The sequence below is a fragment of the Anomaloglossus baeobatrachus genome, chromosome 4, assembly GCF_048569485.1.
Source record: "Anomaloglossus baeobatrachus isolate aAnoBae1 chromosome 4, aAnoBae1.hap1, whole genome shotgun sequence".
Taxonomy (NCBI): Eukaryota; Metazoa; Chordata; class Amphibia; order Anura; family Aromobatidae; genus Anomaloglossus; species Anomaloglossus baeobatrachus.
The window spans coordinates 516,311,441-516,327,909 of NC_134356.1; the positions used below are offsets into that span (position 1 = coordinate 516,311,441).

Consider the following 16,469-nt stretch of genomic DNA (forward strand, 5'->3'; position numbering starts at 1 on the left):
CGACATAGTCAGCAGCTGCTGCTGACTAATCTGTGGAGCTGTGCGTGCATGTCTGCCTCCTTCGCACAAAGCAAAAAACTAACTGAGGAGCCCGTGGGAGCACGGGGGGTGTATAGGCAGAAGGGGAGGGGCTTTACACTTTTAGTGTAATACTTTGTGCGGCCTCCGGAGGCATAGCCTATACACCCAATTGTCTGGGTCTCCCAATGGAGCGACAAAGAAATCTCATTTTATATTTTGGAAACCCACATACCAATCGTACAGTATATAGAATACATTAGATGCTAAAAAGAAAAAAAAAAAAGAAGTATTTAGGAACCATAGGGACTCATCCACAAGACTGTAAACAATGTAAAATTACAAAGCAACGTTGCTGAGTACTAAAGAACATGATGTCTTAAGTCTTTCTTCAACAACTTTTGCTTAGCCAGATGTGTAGAGAGGTTGTCCACCTGCCCAGTCTTCTGATAGTGGCTGCAGCCAGGTACTGCACCATCTGCCACCCATTTAAAATCAAAAGGAGACAGATGTGCAGTTCCCGGCCACTATCAGAAGACAAGGCAGCTCCAGAACTGAGCATTTCTGTCCGCTGCTGGCACAGAGAACAGCTGATTGGAGAGAGTGTGCAGTGTCAAACCCCAGATCAGATGTGGATAGCCTATCCTAAGGAAAGGCCATTACTGTGAGAGTAGTGGACAACCCCTTTAAGGCTATGTGCGTACGTTACGTAATTGCATGCATTTACGATGCATATTGCACTGCAATGTAAATGCATGCGTCCTGAGCAATCTATGAAGATTGAGAGCGCAGCGATTTGCATGCTGAAATTTTGATCCAAATCGCTGCGCTCAAAAAAGTAACATATCACTTAGTTTATGCGCTTGGAGGCTGATCCCAACCCTGTCAATGGGAGAGGCGGCATCCAGAGCGCATGACATCAGCATCTATTCTGCAGACAATGCATCTATTACGCAGTATTTCTGCAGTGATTGGAAGCGCACATGCACTGCCAAATCACTGCAGATTTTTCAGCATGGACACTACACAACGTGCGCACATAGCCCAAGACAGATTGACGAAATGCAATTTCTACCAAATATCACAGATTTTGGAGCAACTCACTAGCTGCCTGGAGTAGTTTCAAAAGGAGTTTTCAATATGGCACGGTTTTTTGTTGTGGTTTGTTTAAGGATTTGTAGCTTTTGAGGCTAAAAAGTTGATAAATTTGTAGAAAAATATTTTGCAATGGTGTCATTCTGATGAGTTTGACAAGAAGAAAAAAGTTATTGGCAAACTGCACAAGTTTGGTGTAAAGTAAAGCCTGCTTTACACGTTTCAATATGTCGTGCGATCGCATTTGCGATCGCACCCGCCCCCATCGTTTGTGCGGCATGGGCAATTTCTTGCCCGTGTCGCACAATGCTGTAACACCCCGTCACACGTACTTACCTTCCAAACGACCTCGCTGTGGGCGGCAAACATCCACTTCCTGAAGGGGGAGGGACGTTCGACATCACAGCGACGTCACACAGCTGCCGGCCAATAGAAGCGGAGGGGCGGAGATGAGCGGGACAAACATTCCGCCCTCCTCCTTCCTTCCACATTGCTGGCGGCCGCAGGTAAGCTGCAGTTCATCGTTCCCGGGGTGTCACACGGAGCGATGTGTGCTGCCCAGGGTACGATGAACAACAGGACGTTCGATTTTTAGAAAATGAGCGACGGGTCAGCGATGAACGAGAAGGTGAGTATTTCTGCTCGTTCATAGCTGTCACACGCTACGATATCACTAACGATGCCGGATGTGCGTCACTTACGACGTAAGTAAAGCAGGCAAGAGGTGTTTAATACATAATAGAATGCGCAGATTTGTGATAAATTAGCCGCTGGGTCTGCCAGTCTCACCAGGTGTGTTTGATTAGTGATGAGGGAACAACTAAACCTAAATCCATACCCATAATCAGCGTAGGGTCATAAATGCACATGCAATTTGCCCAAAGGGCAACTAGAGGTACCCTAACCTCAAGATTAATAAAACTTAAACTTTTAATCCTACCAAATTAACACTGATCAATCAAGCATATACTAAATCACGTATCCAGCCGCAGACCGGACACTATAGGGTACTTTACACACTGCGACATCGCTAGCGAGCTCGTTAGAGATGTGACACGCCAGATCGCAGATAAGATTTGCCGAGATCGCACATAGGTCACTTTTGTAGCGCCAGTCACATGTGCGATCTTGGCAAATCGTATGTGTGATCTGGCATGTTACATCGCTAAAGAGATCACTAGCAGTATCGCAGCGTGTAAAGCACCCTTATGAGTAAGTGAACAACTGTCCTACAATAATTGTCAGAGTGATATGGCTATAGATTTAGCCCCCTGATGAAGCCAGGCATGGTGAAACATGTTGGGGAGGCTATTAGTTAGCTTTTATTAGGCAGGGTAGGGCAATATCACTGACAATTATTGCAGGACAGTTGTTCACTTACTCATAGTGTCCGGTTCGCGGCCGGATACGTGATTTAGTATATGCTTGATTGATCAGTGTTAATTTGGTAGGATTAAAAGTTAAGTTTTATTAATCTTGAGTTAAGGGCACATCTAGTTGCTCTTTGGGCAAATTGTGTTTGCATTAGTGATGAGTGAGCACTACCATGCTTTGGTGCTCGGCTCTCATAACGAGCAGTTGAGTCGCGCCCATCTGAGCATCCAAGTACAATGGAAGTGAAAGGGGGACTCTAGCATTTTTGTAGAAGGTTTTCTGGAAAAATGCTGGAAGTCCCCCTTTCACTTCCATTAGGCTATGTGCCCATGGGAGATCATACCTGCAGACATTTCTGCAGGTTCACACAACAGCTCCCCGGAATCTGCAGCTATCTATTGCTGCGGTATATCTGCGGAGTTGTTGCGGTAAATCTGCGGAAACAGTGGGGATTTCGTGCGGAAAGTCCGTAGATTATGCCACATGAATAATGGACATGCAGGTACGTGCGGCTGCGAGATATCCGCAGCATTTTCCGCAGCCGCAAATACCGCAGCATGGACACCGCATTCCCCAAATCCCATAGTATAACATGGGGAGTGTCTGTACTTTGGTAAACCTGCGGATTTATCTGGAAAATCTAGAAAATCCGTGGGTTTTTTTCCGGCAAAATCCATGGTTACTTTCTCCCCTGGGCACATAGCCTTATACTTGATAATAGAGTTGCGCCCATCTGAGCATCCAAGCAAGGTAGAGGTCACTCATCCCCATTTATGATATATAAATTCAGGACAGAGTCAATAAATTTCCCCATTCCTTTCTCACATGTCCATTACGGCTAATTTCAGAAGAGAATACTGCAGGAGTTAAAAATCACACAACAAAAGTCAAAAGGCCCTTAAGAGTAGAGCCATGACTGGAGGTGGCACTTTGGACATCCCCACATTATAGTGATTAGGCCTCAGGCACAGTTATTCCCTATAGGTGCACACTATATAAGGCCCTGTGCGCACTAGAAAATGGAATGTTCTTAAAATTCCGCAGGCTCTGAAAGATTTCCGCACTGGCGGGAAAAAAAAAAAAACGCACCGAAATCCGCATGCGTTTTGGTGCGGTTTTTCCGCGGGTTAGTACACGTTTTTTACTGCATTCAATGCAATAAACCACATTGAAAAAAAAAAAAAAAAGTAATTTCCTTCTGATATGGATAGAGAGATAGATAATGGATAGATAGGATAGATAGATGGATAGAAAGATAGAAGGATAGATAGATAATGGATAGATAATCAATAGATAGAGGACAGATCAAATCAATAGAGTCCCTGTGAGGACACACTGCAGGTCTCGCGAGCAGTAGTGTGTTCACATTACAGACAGTGAGAAATGACCTGTAATTACCTCTGCAGTCTCGTTACGAGGCTGCATTAAGTACTATGTGTCAGATGCGGCTGCAGCAGTCTGCAAGCGTCGTGGGACCTACGTGGATTACGCCGGAGCTGTGTGTTTGAGGGGGGTCGGGGTGTTAATAAAGTGGTGAAAGAGGGGGCTTTTTTGTATTTTATTTAAAATGAAGGATTTTTCGGTGTGTGTGTTTATTCAATTTACTTACGGGTTAATCATGTAAGCTGTCTCATAGACGTTGCCATAATTAAGCTAGGATTTAGTGGCAGTGATGCGCTGCCATTAACTCGTTATTACCTTGATTGTTACCGCATCACGGCAATCTGGAAGAGCCATGGAAACGCCGGTACTGTCTCATAATGGATGCGACACTCCCGAGCAGCTGCGGGCTGATATTCTCAGCTGCGGGGGGGGGGGCATTAACCATGGCCCTCTCCCTCCCCAGCCTGAGAATACCGGGCCGCCGCTGTGTTTACACCTCAGTTGGACGGTAAAAATACGACGGAGACTTTTTTTGTTTTTTTTAAAATGTATGTTTGATTTCTATGTGTATTTTATATGTCTGTGTGCGAGTGTGATCTGTGTGTGTTTACTCTGCTCCGCTTCCTCTTCCTGTCATAATGACTTTACTTCCCTGCAAAACGCAGGCGGTGATGAACATTATGTCCCGAAAAACGCAAAGATAACGCGGGAATAACGCAATGAAACGCACAGAATTTGCTACCTGTGTTATTCCCTGCGGTATTTCATGATTACATTACAGTCAATGGAGTGAAACGCCGCAACTATCTGCGGGAAAAGGAGTGACATGCAATTCTTTTTGCTGGAATCCCGCAGCAAAACCTGTAGCTGTTAATATCCGCCTAGTGCGGTTTTGCTGGTGAATCACTGCAGAAAGGTTATGAACATTTTCTGCAGCGAAACATGCAGCAAATCCGCGGTAAAATCCGCCTAGTGCGCACAGAGCCTAAAGAGGAATGGTAGGATGATCCAAATAGATACTAATGTCACCACCGGTCCAAAAATGCTCTTGTTCTAGTCATCAGAACCTGTGCGTTTTCAATATCTCTGTGATATAACCGCACAGAAGATATTAACATCAGTAATATTCCTTCATTACCCACGTGTTCCCAGCAGCTGTGTGACATGGCTGCACTTCCAAATTCCTCATCAGTAATGAGCGCACCCCGGGGACACCAAGTCATGTAACACTTGTCCTTGTGAGGAGCATCACAACCACTCGGAGGACATCATTAATGCCCAGTGACCAAAAGTAGCAAGTCACCTGAGCTGCAGCCTCAACCAATCAAACTGGAGCACCATTAAAATGGCCGTGCTGCAGGCAACGGATGGCAAGCAGTGAGGATCAATACACCTCAGCTCGTCTTATGGAGCCACTCAGTCTTCAGCCAGCTGGAACGGAGGTTTCTGAACGACTAGTCATGGCGTTGTAGTGGCTTCAGGTCGTGTCGCCATGTCCTACCTCACACACACCACACATTTGTACAGAAATGAGACGTAATGAATGTCTCAGACATGATGAGGAGGAGGAGGAGGAGAAGCACAGTGTTCTCAGCGCCAGGACCTCGCAGATGTTTAGCTCGCTATCCCACGCTCACTTAAAGCAGAGATTTCCAGGTGCAGGTCTTGGGAAACAAAAATTATTGTCTCAATTAAAGGGCCGGGATGGTAATCCTGCAGCCGCACCTGGCACCGGAGGGTAGGTTTGTGGCAATGTGCTCGCATCTAAAACTTCAGAATATAGCTCTGTATTGTGAGTCATATGAAATCATAAAAAGATGAGCCCAACACAGACACGGGTGAGAACGCCATTCCATACAGCCGGTACCCGCGCAGAATTGAGAATGAGCGCAGTGACTGGCAAGTCCATGGGCAGCATGCTCTGGGTTATCAGCCAAAATCTGCAGACCCACTCTGCAGCAATAAGGCGAAGTCCCAAGGATCCTTTAAGACCATGCTAAAAACATACACTGATTCGGATTCCTCTTACCTCCAAAAGATCTTTTTTTTCTTTTTATTTGGGGGGGGGGGGGTGGGGGGGTGCTCTCCAAGAAAATGACTAGTATGCATCATCATATGATGGATATGCCACCGAGACTAGTCCAGATGAGGGGTAGAAGCGCTGAGCTCCTGCATAACCGGTGCATGGACCCACAGACAATTCTGGGAAAGTTCATGTTAAAAGGGGTTGTCTACAAACAAGACTTAATTTTTAAATAAAATTTTTAGCCCCAGCGGTGGACAACTCTATAGGTTAAGGCCAAGTGCTGTTCCCTGTGTTCTACACATCAGTGTGAGCCTCAGGTCAGGGCTCGTTAACGTCAAACATGGCTGACAATATATCAATATCATGTTTAAACCGTTTAGCTATAAATTTATGAAAAAGTCACCTCCAGCTTTATGCTAGACATATGAAGAAAGTAGACGGAATTTAAAGGATCTGTCCAGGATTAGATAAGTTTGACTGTTTTCTTATATAAAAACAAAAAAAAAAAAAACCCACGACGAATCTTATAATTTCCACTTTTTTCTAAATACATCAGTTTAGAAGATGAACCAAGGAAATAAACCTGTGCGATCAGCTGTAATATCCATACATTACCCATACATTAGTGATTAGCGAGCACTACCACGCTCAGTACTCGTAATGAGCAGTCGCTTTGACAAGCTCATCTTGAGTATCTAAGGCTACTTTCACAAATCCGGTTTTTTGCTCTGCGGCACAATACGGCGTTCTGCAGAAAAACCGCAACCGTTTTTTTTTTACGCCGGTTGCGGTTTTATTTGCATAGACTTACATTAGTGCCGTATTGTGCCGCAGGGGCTTGCGTTCGGTCCGGTTTTTGCCGCATGCGGCAGATTTAGCCGATGCCGCGGCCGGATTGAACGTTCCCTGCAACGTTTTTTTGCTCCGGCAAATAAAACCGCATCGCGCCGCATCCGGCCGCTGCGGCGCATTTTTCAATGCATACCTATGGAGGCCGGATGCGGCGCGATGCGGAAAAAAACGCATCCGGTTGCCGCATGCGTTTTTTTCCACTGCGCATGCTCAGTAGCATGCCGCAACTGGAAAAAAACGGACGGGCCGCATGTAAAAACTTATGCAAAGGATGCGGTGTTTTCGCCGCATCCGTTGCATAGTTTTCACAGCCGGATTGAGCCGCAGTGCTCAAACCGGATGTGTGAAAATAGCCTAAGTGTAATGGAAGTCAATGGGAAAGTCAAGCATTTCTCTGAAAGATTTGCCAGAAACAGGCTTGCGTTTCACATTGACTTGCATTATACCTAGGTACTCAAGTCACGCCCATTCGAGTGTCCAACTGCTCGCTATTAGTGATGAGCGAGCATGCTTGTTACTACTCGGTACTCGCACGAGTATCAATGTACTCGGGCTACTCGGCGGGGACCGAGTAATCTCGCGATACTCGTGCTGTACTCGTGGTCTTCATGTTGGCGCTCTTTTTACAGCCATCCCTTATGCAGGGATTGGCTGGCAGACTACTGCAATGCCACAGCCCTGTTGTGGAATTGCAGTGATTGGCCAGCCCGCACAGCGTGACCGTGCCTTTAGCCCGACACTTCCCCGCTCGGCTACGGCCCCTCCCGCACTCCACTCCGCGTGTATATATATATGCACGCTTACACACACACGCACGTTTTTTTTTTTAATTTACAGTTTTCTGGTTTCTACATGCTGCCGGGGGTGATTTCACAAAAATACTCGGGTCTCCCATAGGATAACATTGGGCTCGGTGCTCGGGCCGAGTACACGAGTATCTTGGGATGCTCGGCCCGAGCCTCGAGCACCCGAGCTTTTTGGTACTCGCTCATCACTACTCGCTATGAATACAGAGCACGGTAGCGCTCGCTCATCACTACCATGCATTTGTTTCATTCTACAGTACACAGGATGCCAGAGCAGCTCTGTACTTTTCTGCCAAAGGGGAACCAACTGCTAAAATTTGACTATTCGCCTCTCAATTCAGCATAAAAGACTATCCCTTAAAATGGTTGTAAAAGCCCAAACAGTAAAAATCACTAAATCTGGATTCTTGTTGCTATCCGCTTCCTCTTCTAAATTAGTAAGTTGAAGGAGACGCAAAAAAAAAAAAAAAAAAAAATAATATAAATAAAATCGCACTATATCACACTGCCACACGCTGCGTAGTGGTCACAAATGGTACTGCAACACCCCACTATTTTAAAAGTACATGGGAGAGGGCTCCAGCATTCAGAACCGTGCAGGGCACACTACACAAGTGTACTAGTTGCATACCGTGGCCTCTTTAATTAGCAGATTGTAGGGCTTATTTTTGGAGGAGGTCTTATTCTTAGAGAAACATGGTAGGGGGGTAAGTTTACCCCCAAAAAAGAAGACCCCGCCCACACCCCCCAGGAGAAACTCATTCTCACCAGACCCGGACGTTTGCGTGGTTCCCAGGTCCTCCTGTAATGTGATCTCCGGTGGTTGCTGCTGGCTGACACACCCCGCGGATCGCAGACACACACACACACACACACACCAGATCCCAGACACACACAGCCAATCACACACACACATCCCATCCCATCCCATCCCATCACAGCCAGCGCTTCCGGCCGCAGGGAATGATAAGAGCAAGTCACGTGTCCGGCCGCAGGTCCTGTTCGTTGCGCTCCACCACACTGCCTCTCAGAATTCTGCCGGCGAGAACAATTCGGTGCCGCTGGATGAGGTGAGTGTGTATGCGATTCGATGTCTGTGTGATCCGATGTTTGTGTGTGCGATCCGATGTTTGTGTGAGAGATCTGGTGTGTGTGTGAGATCACTGCAGGTCCTCTGCTCAGTGTCGGGTGAGTGATTGCGGGGTGCCGCTGTCTATAATGAAGTGTCCTGCAGTATCTATCTTTTTTAGCTGCACGGACACTTCATTACTGAACCGCAACTAGGGCTTATTTTCGGGGGAGAGCTTATTTATGGAAAAACACTGTACCAATCAAATATTCAAGTGCCATCTCCAGGACAGGTCGGCAATCCTGGAAAACTCCTGTGCTCACAAGTAATGCACAATGGAAACAGGGAATAAAAGCAATTTATCATATGGGAGTCAGAAAGCTGGGGCACAACTTTAGACGGTCCCAGGATCAAGCAATAGAGAGAAGCTAGGATATTTGATGACTAACAAACACAATGTGGATACTAAAAGCTTAGATGCAGCGTCAATATCTTACCTGGAAATCAGACGGACTGCTGCTGATCTGGTTTACATTTGGCAAGGAGCCACCATAGTACTGAGCCCGGGTCTGTGCAAGTCGCAACTGTTGCAGCTTTTGGAACTGAACCTGAAAAGGCAAAATTAACATTGTTAATAATGAGAAATCTGTAAAAGCGTAATACAGTCAGGTGTACGATACGATTCATCTCAAGAGATTGCCCCGAGTCAGCAGTGTTGAGGAGAGCCATAAGATGAAATACTTGATTAACCTCTGAACATAGAGCACTGTGAAAAGTGTGTTCAATTAAATCAATTCTCTATACATAAGGCAGTCACTCTTAAGAGGAAGCCAAGATGGCCCCCGATGACACCACAGACCAAACCATCAGCATGGATCCACCAGATGACATCCCTACCATCACTATGCATTCATCCACTGAAGTCAGACCCGCCAATCAACAGCAACACAGATCTCCCCATTGGCTAGCCCATGAACTGTCCCACTAAATGGGCATATCTGAACTTGTGTACGCCCCTAGCCTATATCAAGAGGACGCATGCTTGACCTCGCTCTGTTCGGTGCCATCTTTACTGTGACCAAGAGATTTTACATCCGACTGTGTCTGGTGTGAATTCTTTACACATGCACTTGGTCTATACCAATTAGGCCAGGCAGCAGGCAACTAGTGATCTCTGGTTAAGAGTTCACCCTAACAGCAGTATGGGCATGAATACATAGTACGTTCACCTATGACCCATGTTCTAATGTACCAGGATCTGCAAAATTATCAAGACTAGCAGGGAGTGGAGGAAGATTTCTGGCCACAGATCACCATGATCTGGACAAGCTGTGGAGTCACGCTACCCTCCAGCCCCAGCTGGGAACATTTTCACGAACCTAGGAGAATTGCTATGAAAATGGAAAACTTGTAATATTTGTGCATAACTTGATACTGCACAAAAATCTTGTGACATCTCAAAGCGAATTTGCCCAGAATTGCCTTAATGAATCACGGACTGCGAGCCCCATTGACCAAGACCGGCGTACACTAAAGAGGATAACATTTTGATGACTGACGGTCAGGTGTCCGCACGCACCGCCTTGCCCAAGCTCTGCCCACTTTTATGGAACTGGCCTTGATGGTGGTAAAAATGCCAAAAAAGTCACAACATTTTTGCACAACTTTGCATTGGGGAAATATTTTGCAATATTTAAAATTGTTATACACTAGAAAACTGGAAGAGATACCTTGATGAATGGGCTCTGTCTGGAAATATTCATTGCTCACACTATTTACTTGCCTACAATATCCACTGACATTCAGTTCACATCCCTGTAGTCTGGTACAATAGTTCAGTATAGAGAAGATCACACAGCTAGAAAGTTCTTCTGTGGCTGACATGCTTCCTTCACAAGAAATTGCCTAAAGCAACGACACAATGGGTAGAGGGGAATACACGATGCATCAGTACCGCTTAAGTACCGAGCATCCACAGAAAGTACATAACAGACTCAGGGGTCATCAGCTGTCCCCCAGCTGTCATGACAACCCAGTGACACCTTGCGATCACGACCTGATGAGAGCGAGAATGACACACTCCCCGCCGGCGCATGTTAAATCCCGCTGTCAGAGATTTACAGCGGCATTTACGTGGTTAACAGCCACGGGCTGAGCTCCGGTCCACCAGCAGCTGTTAGTGGCACATGACAGATCAACCGAAATGTGTAGGAAAAAAGGAGGGCAGAGCGAGCCCCCAAAGCCTTGGACGTAAATATACGGCAAAGGTCGTGAAGGGGTTAAGCATGGTACGAGTACACATCCATTTGCTGCCATATAAAAATAATGTCTCAGATTACCCAGAATTCAGGGCAGTACACGAGTTAGTTATCGCTATGATTTGAAAAACCGTATCACACATTTCAACCCCCAAAAAATAATATTAGAAAGAAACAAGGGCAAAATAAATAAATAAATAACTAACTACACATATAAAGAAGTATTGGTACATAATGCAGATCAGTAAAATCACATCCATGACTAGCACAAGACCATGCAGCTCAGTACTGCATTATCAGGTCTTGCACGATATTCACACCATGCAGCATGTGTCTAAGGCCTTGTGCGCACTAGGCGTTTTTGCCGCGTTTTTAGCGGCGTTTACCGCGTTTTTGTGCTGAAAACGCAGTGACATTGCTTCCCCAGCAATGTCAATGGGTTTTCATAAGTGCTGTCCGCACACAGCGTTTTTTTTTAGCTGCGTTTTTGTGGTGACCACAAAAACGCAGCATGTCAATTATTTCTGCGTTTTTCACTGCGTTTTTCACCCATTGAATTCAATGAGATGTTAAAAACGCAATGAAAAATGCATATAGCCGCGTTTCTATGACTAAAAACGCAGCTATAAACGCAAGGGGTGGGTACTACAGTGACGTGTACAGGAAGAGGATTCCTTCTGTTGGTAAACACAGAAGCGTGAATCCTCCCGGTACTGTCACCGCTGCTTCCACCTCCCGTCCTGTGCATGTCAGCTCCGTGCGGCGCCATGTCTGGGCGGGAGGTGGAGGCAGCGGCGAAAATCAAAGTGAACAGTAGAAAAAAAAAAAATGTCATATATACTCACCTGTCCGCAGGGTCCCGGTGCCATGCCCGCTCCCAGCTCCTCCCGGTCCCGCCGCTCTGGCTGTGTGCAGTCTCCCCGGGGCAGGACCTTGCTTGCAGGACCTGGCGGTGGATCACCTGATGCAGTCACCTGACGCATCAGCTGATCGCGGTGACGCGGGCGCCCGGCCGGCTATCAGCTGATCCTGCCGTCAGGGGACTTAATCAGCTGATTACCGGCAGCTCTTGCAGCGATCGGACGGGATCAGACTCCTGTCCAATCGATCGCTCCAGGAGCTGCCGGTAATCAGCACAGCACATAAGTGAGTATTATTTATTTTTTTTTTTTCTACTGATGCATCAGCTGATTGTATAAAAGCCGATTATACAATCAGCTGATGTGTGATGTGATTCACATCCTTGAACCTGACAGATCATCTGATCGGTATGCCTTCCAGCAAACCGATCAGATGATATTGGATCCTGATTGGACGGCGCGGGACCCTAACCCAGGATTACTGCGGAGGGGGGTTCTTTATTTCAATAAAGATGGAGTCACTAATTGTGTTGTGTTTTATTTCTAATAAAAATATTTTTCTGTGTGTTGTGGTTTTTTTTTTATCTGTACTAGAAATTCATGGTGGCCATGTCTAATATTGGCGTGACACCATGAATTTCGGGCTTAGGGCCAGCTGATAATATACAGCTAGCCCTAACTCCATTATTACCTGGCTAGCCACCCGGCATCAGGGCAGCTGGAAGAGTTGGATACAGCGCCAGAAGATGGCGCTTCTATGAAAGCGCCATTTTCTGGGGTGGCTGCGGACTGCAATTCGCAGTGGGGGTGCCCAGAAAGCATGGACACCCTGCACTGTGGATTCCAATCCCCAGCTGCCTAGTTGTACCCGGCTGGACTCAAAAATTAGGCGAAGCCCACGTCATTTTTTTTTTTTAATTATTTCATGAAATAATTAAAAAAAAGGGCTTCTCTATATTTTTGGTTCCCAGCCGGGTACAAATAGGCAGCTGGGGGTTGGGGGCAGCCCGTACCTGCCTGCTGTACCCGGCTAGCATACAAAAATATGGCGAAGCCCATGTCATTTTTTTTTTCTTTTTGGGCAAAAAAACTGCATACAGTCCTGGAAGGAGGATGCTGAGCCTTGTAGTTCTGCAGCTTCTGTCTGCTCTCCTGCATACACTAGTGAATGGAGGATGCTGAGACTTGTAGTTCTGCAGCTGCTGTCTGCTCTCCTGCATACACTAGTGAATGGAGGATGCTGAGACTTGTAGTTCTGCAGCTGCTGTCTGCTCTCCTGCATACACTAGTGAATGGAGGATGCTGAGACTTGTAGTTCTGCAGCTGCCGTCTGCTCTCCTGCATACACTAGTGAATGGAGGATGCTGAGACTTGTAGTTCTGCAGCTGCCGTCTGCTCTCCTGCATACACTAGTGAATGGAGGATGCTGAGCCTTGTAGTTCTGCAGCTGCTGTCTGCTCTCCTGCATACACTAGTTCTGCAGCCGTCTGCTCTCCTGCATACAATGAACATTTTGAAGAAGGAAATGACATCAGACCTTTTTTTTTTTTTTTCATCAACAATCTTTAATGGCATTGTGCACTGATTAAAAACGCAGTGAGCAAAAACGCAGCAAAAAACGCACCAAATCGCGGCAAAAACGCATGCGTTTTTGCCGCGTTTTTTAGCCGCGGGTGCGTTTTTTAGACAAAAACGCACATAAAAACGCAGCGTGAAAAAAACGCCTAGTGCGCACATACCCTAAGGAGAATATCCAAACAGTCTCTAGTTGTGCTGCTTTCACACTACGTTTTTTTAACATGCGTCATGAACGGTTTTTTTTTTTGCTGCAAAAGCGGATCCTGTTTTTACAAAGAAAAACGCATGTGTTATTTTGCAGGATCCGGTCACTTTAAGTTTATGGGCGGGCATTGGAGTCATGTGATCAGGAGTGAGGGGAACTGAACGTGAGACTGGGAGCAGACATCTGACAGCTGCGGAAGCTCGTAACCAAGGTAAACATCGGGTAACTTGCTTGGATACCCAATATTTACATTGGTTACGAGCGTTTGCAGCTGCTAGGAGACGGCTCCCTGCACACGTAACCAAGGTAAACATCGGGTAACTAAGCCCGCGGTTACCCGATATTTACCTTGGTTACGAGCGTCCTCCGCTATCAGGCTGGGGAGAGAGGAGTGAGAGGGAGGGAGAGAGAGGGAGGGGGAGAGAGAGAGACTGATCACGTGAGGCTGGTTTCTGGGCATGCTCAGTAGAGCAAGCAGGATCCTGTCTATCAGCATGCCAGCGTTCACATGCGTTTGCGTGCTGTTTAGTCAGGATCCAGCAATTTGCAGTATTTGGATGCAGCTTAAAAACGCTACAAGTAGCGTTTTTGAAAAAAGTTAAACTGCAAGTCGCTGGATCCTCACTATAACGCACGCAAACGCAGGTGAACACATGTTAACGCGAGTCCATTGCAAATGCATTGAAATGAAAACGTATTTGCACTGGATCCGTTTTTGCGTTAAAAAAAAAAAAAAAACGTTCATGACGCATGTTAAAAAAAAAAACAAAGTGTGAAAGCAGCTTTAGAAGTTTTCTTCTGTGATCTACTGATCTGGGTCTTTCAACTTTTCCAATTCCTCTGAACCTAGAACTGCTGAAATCCCCCTGAGATTCTGGGCAACATGTTTGGCTGTAGCAGAGGAATTTATTACAGAAAGGTCAAACGCACCCAACAAATGTCTTCAGATGCAGTCTACATATTGGGCATTCAATAAGATAAACCTGTTGTGTTACAATTAACCAGGGCTGTGGAGTCGGAGTTCATTTTGGTGGAGTCGGTAGAAAATGGACCGACTCCTAAAATATATAATAAATTCAGTCCAGTAGTGCAATGCAGAATGTGCTGAATATTTTTTCATAGGAATTTGGGAAAGTTATGAAATGTCCTATAAATGGCTGCTCTATTCCTGATCTAAGGCTACATTCACACAGCGTTTTTGCAGCTTTTTTTGAGGATACGTTTTTCAGCTGCAAAAGCAGATCAGCTTTTTAAAAAACTGCATCATCTGAAAGATTTTTGAGCTCATAAATAATGCTTTCAATTGCAAAAACATAAAAAAAAAAAAAACGCACAATGCTTCAAACATGATAAGTACAATTAAACTGATGAATGGGAGTAATGAACAGCTATAAAGAAAATTTAGGATTCAGTATGTGTGAGATGAAAGGCCACAGTGCTGTTCATGTAACTGAGGAACAAACAGATATTACAACAGAAGAACAGCAAAATGATACTTTAGAATTAGATGATCTTGTTGAAACTGCTTCAAAAAACTTCATATTCATCACATGCGCAGTGTTGTGCACACGCTGCAGCTAGCAATAAGATATTCTGCAAGAGGGACATGCTGGAAATTGATTGGAAAAGTGAGGAAATTGGTTATTGCCATCAGAACCCCTAAAATTGATGCCATCTTGAAGAGACGTGCTAGGAAAGGGGCAATTCTCGATCAAGCCATTCAATGGGGCAGCACTTAATGATTGAGCGATTGCTTGAACTAAAACCATTTCTTATAGATATGGCGAACCCTTAAGTAACATTATATGAAGGTCAATGGACAAAAGTGGCTGAATTGAAGGAAGTGCTTAATCACCCATTTACCATGACTAAAAAATTACAAGCTGAGGATTTAACTCCTGGCATTTTCATAAGGGAGTGGAAGAACTTGCTATTTTGCCTGTCCCAAAGAGGAGGTTTAATCGCAGATGGCATTTCTGCTTCAATGAAAAAGAAAAACACAGATATTGGAAAATAAAATTTTTCTGGCAGCTGTTTATGTGGACCAAAGTCATCGTATACTGCTTGATGATCAACAGCTCACTGAAGGAAAAGAAGCTCTGACTGAGGTAGCAGTTAGGATGAGCAGCTACAGGACTGCCAGGCGCAAGAGGAATTGGGTCCTGACAGTGCTACTGCTGCCATATCTTCATCCTCATCAGATGAGGAATTTAACTTTGACAAGTATTTGGATGACATGGAGCAGGCAAAGCGTTGCCGCAAGGAAAAAAACCTTCACTCCATCTCCTATAGCAGCAGATTGACCAGATTTCAGCAAAATGTTTCACTTTCTCTAAAAGAAATAGAAAACTTCAACCATTCATCAAAACTGACTGTGCATGAGGCAATTCCTTTATACCCGGAAATTGTTAGAGATGTTGCCCATGTTGTTATGGCTTTGCCTCCAACCCAAGTTACTGTAGAGAGGCTGTTCTCTAGCCTTAAAATTATTAGGTCAGATTTGAGGTCATCTGCGAAGGAGGATCTGATGGAAGCAATTCTATTTCTTAGAACAAATTCATAGACTGCACAAATGTTATTTACTATGTTTTTCTATATCTCACTTACATAGTGAGATAGAGATTATATATATTATATATCCACACACACACACACACACACACACACACACACACACACACACACACACTATATGATCTATTTTACATAGTGAATTACATATTTACAGTTTATTTACATCGGGTCTGTCCGCACCTGTAAAAACCTCTCAGGTACGCCAGCTCTTCTGCTTTTGTTTGGGATTGCGATTGATTAGGCAAAGACAATATTGAGCCCAAATTGGGCGCTTTTTGGCTACATATCTGACATTGACCATTTAGAACCTTGATTTAACAATGGCAATTGTTTTTTTTATTATAGAGCCAATTTGATTGCATGTTGCAGCG

At 45.2% G+C, this 16,469-nt stretch overlaps 1 protein-coding gene across 3 annotated transcripts in view; it reads right to left on the reverse strand.

The window, feature by feature from the left end:
* The window catches only part of CRTC3 (CREB regulated transcription coactivator 3), a 191,417-nt gene that overhangs the window by 131,793 nt on the left and 43,155 nt on the right, over positions 1-16,469 (reverse strand). For all 3 annotated transcript variants that reach the window (XM_075345866.1, XM_075345865.1, XM_075345863.1), the window contains exon 2: positions 9,121-9,231. In XM_075345866.1, coding sequence (XP_075201981.1) covers positions 9,121-9,231 — 111 coding nt within the window. The remainder of the gene's footprint in view (positions 1-9,120; positions 9,232-16,469) is intronic.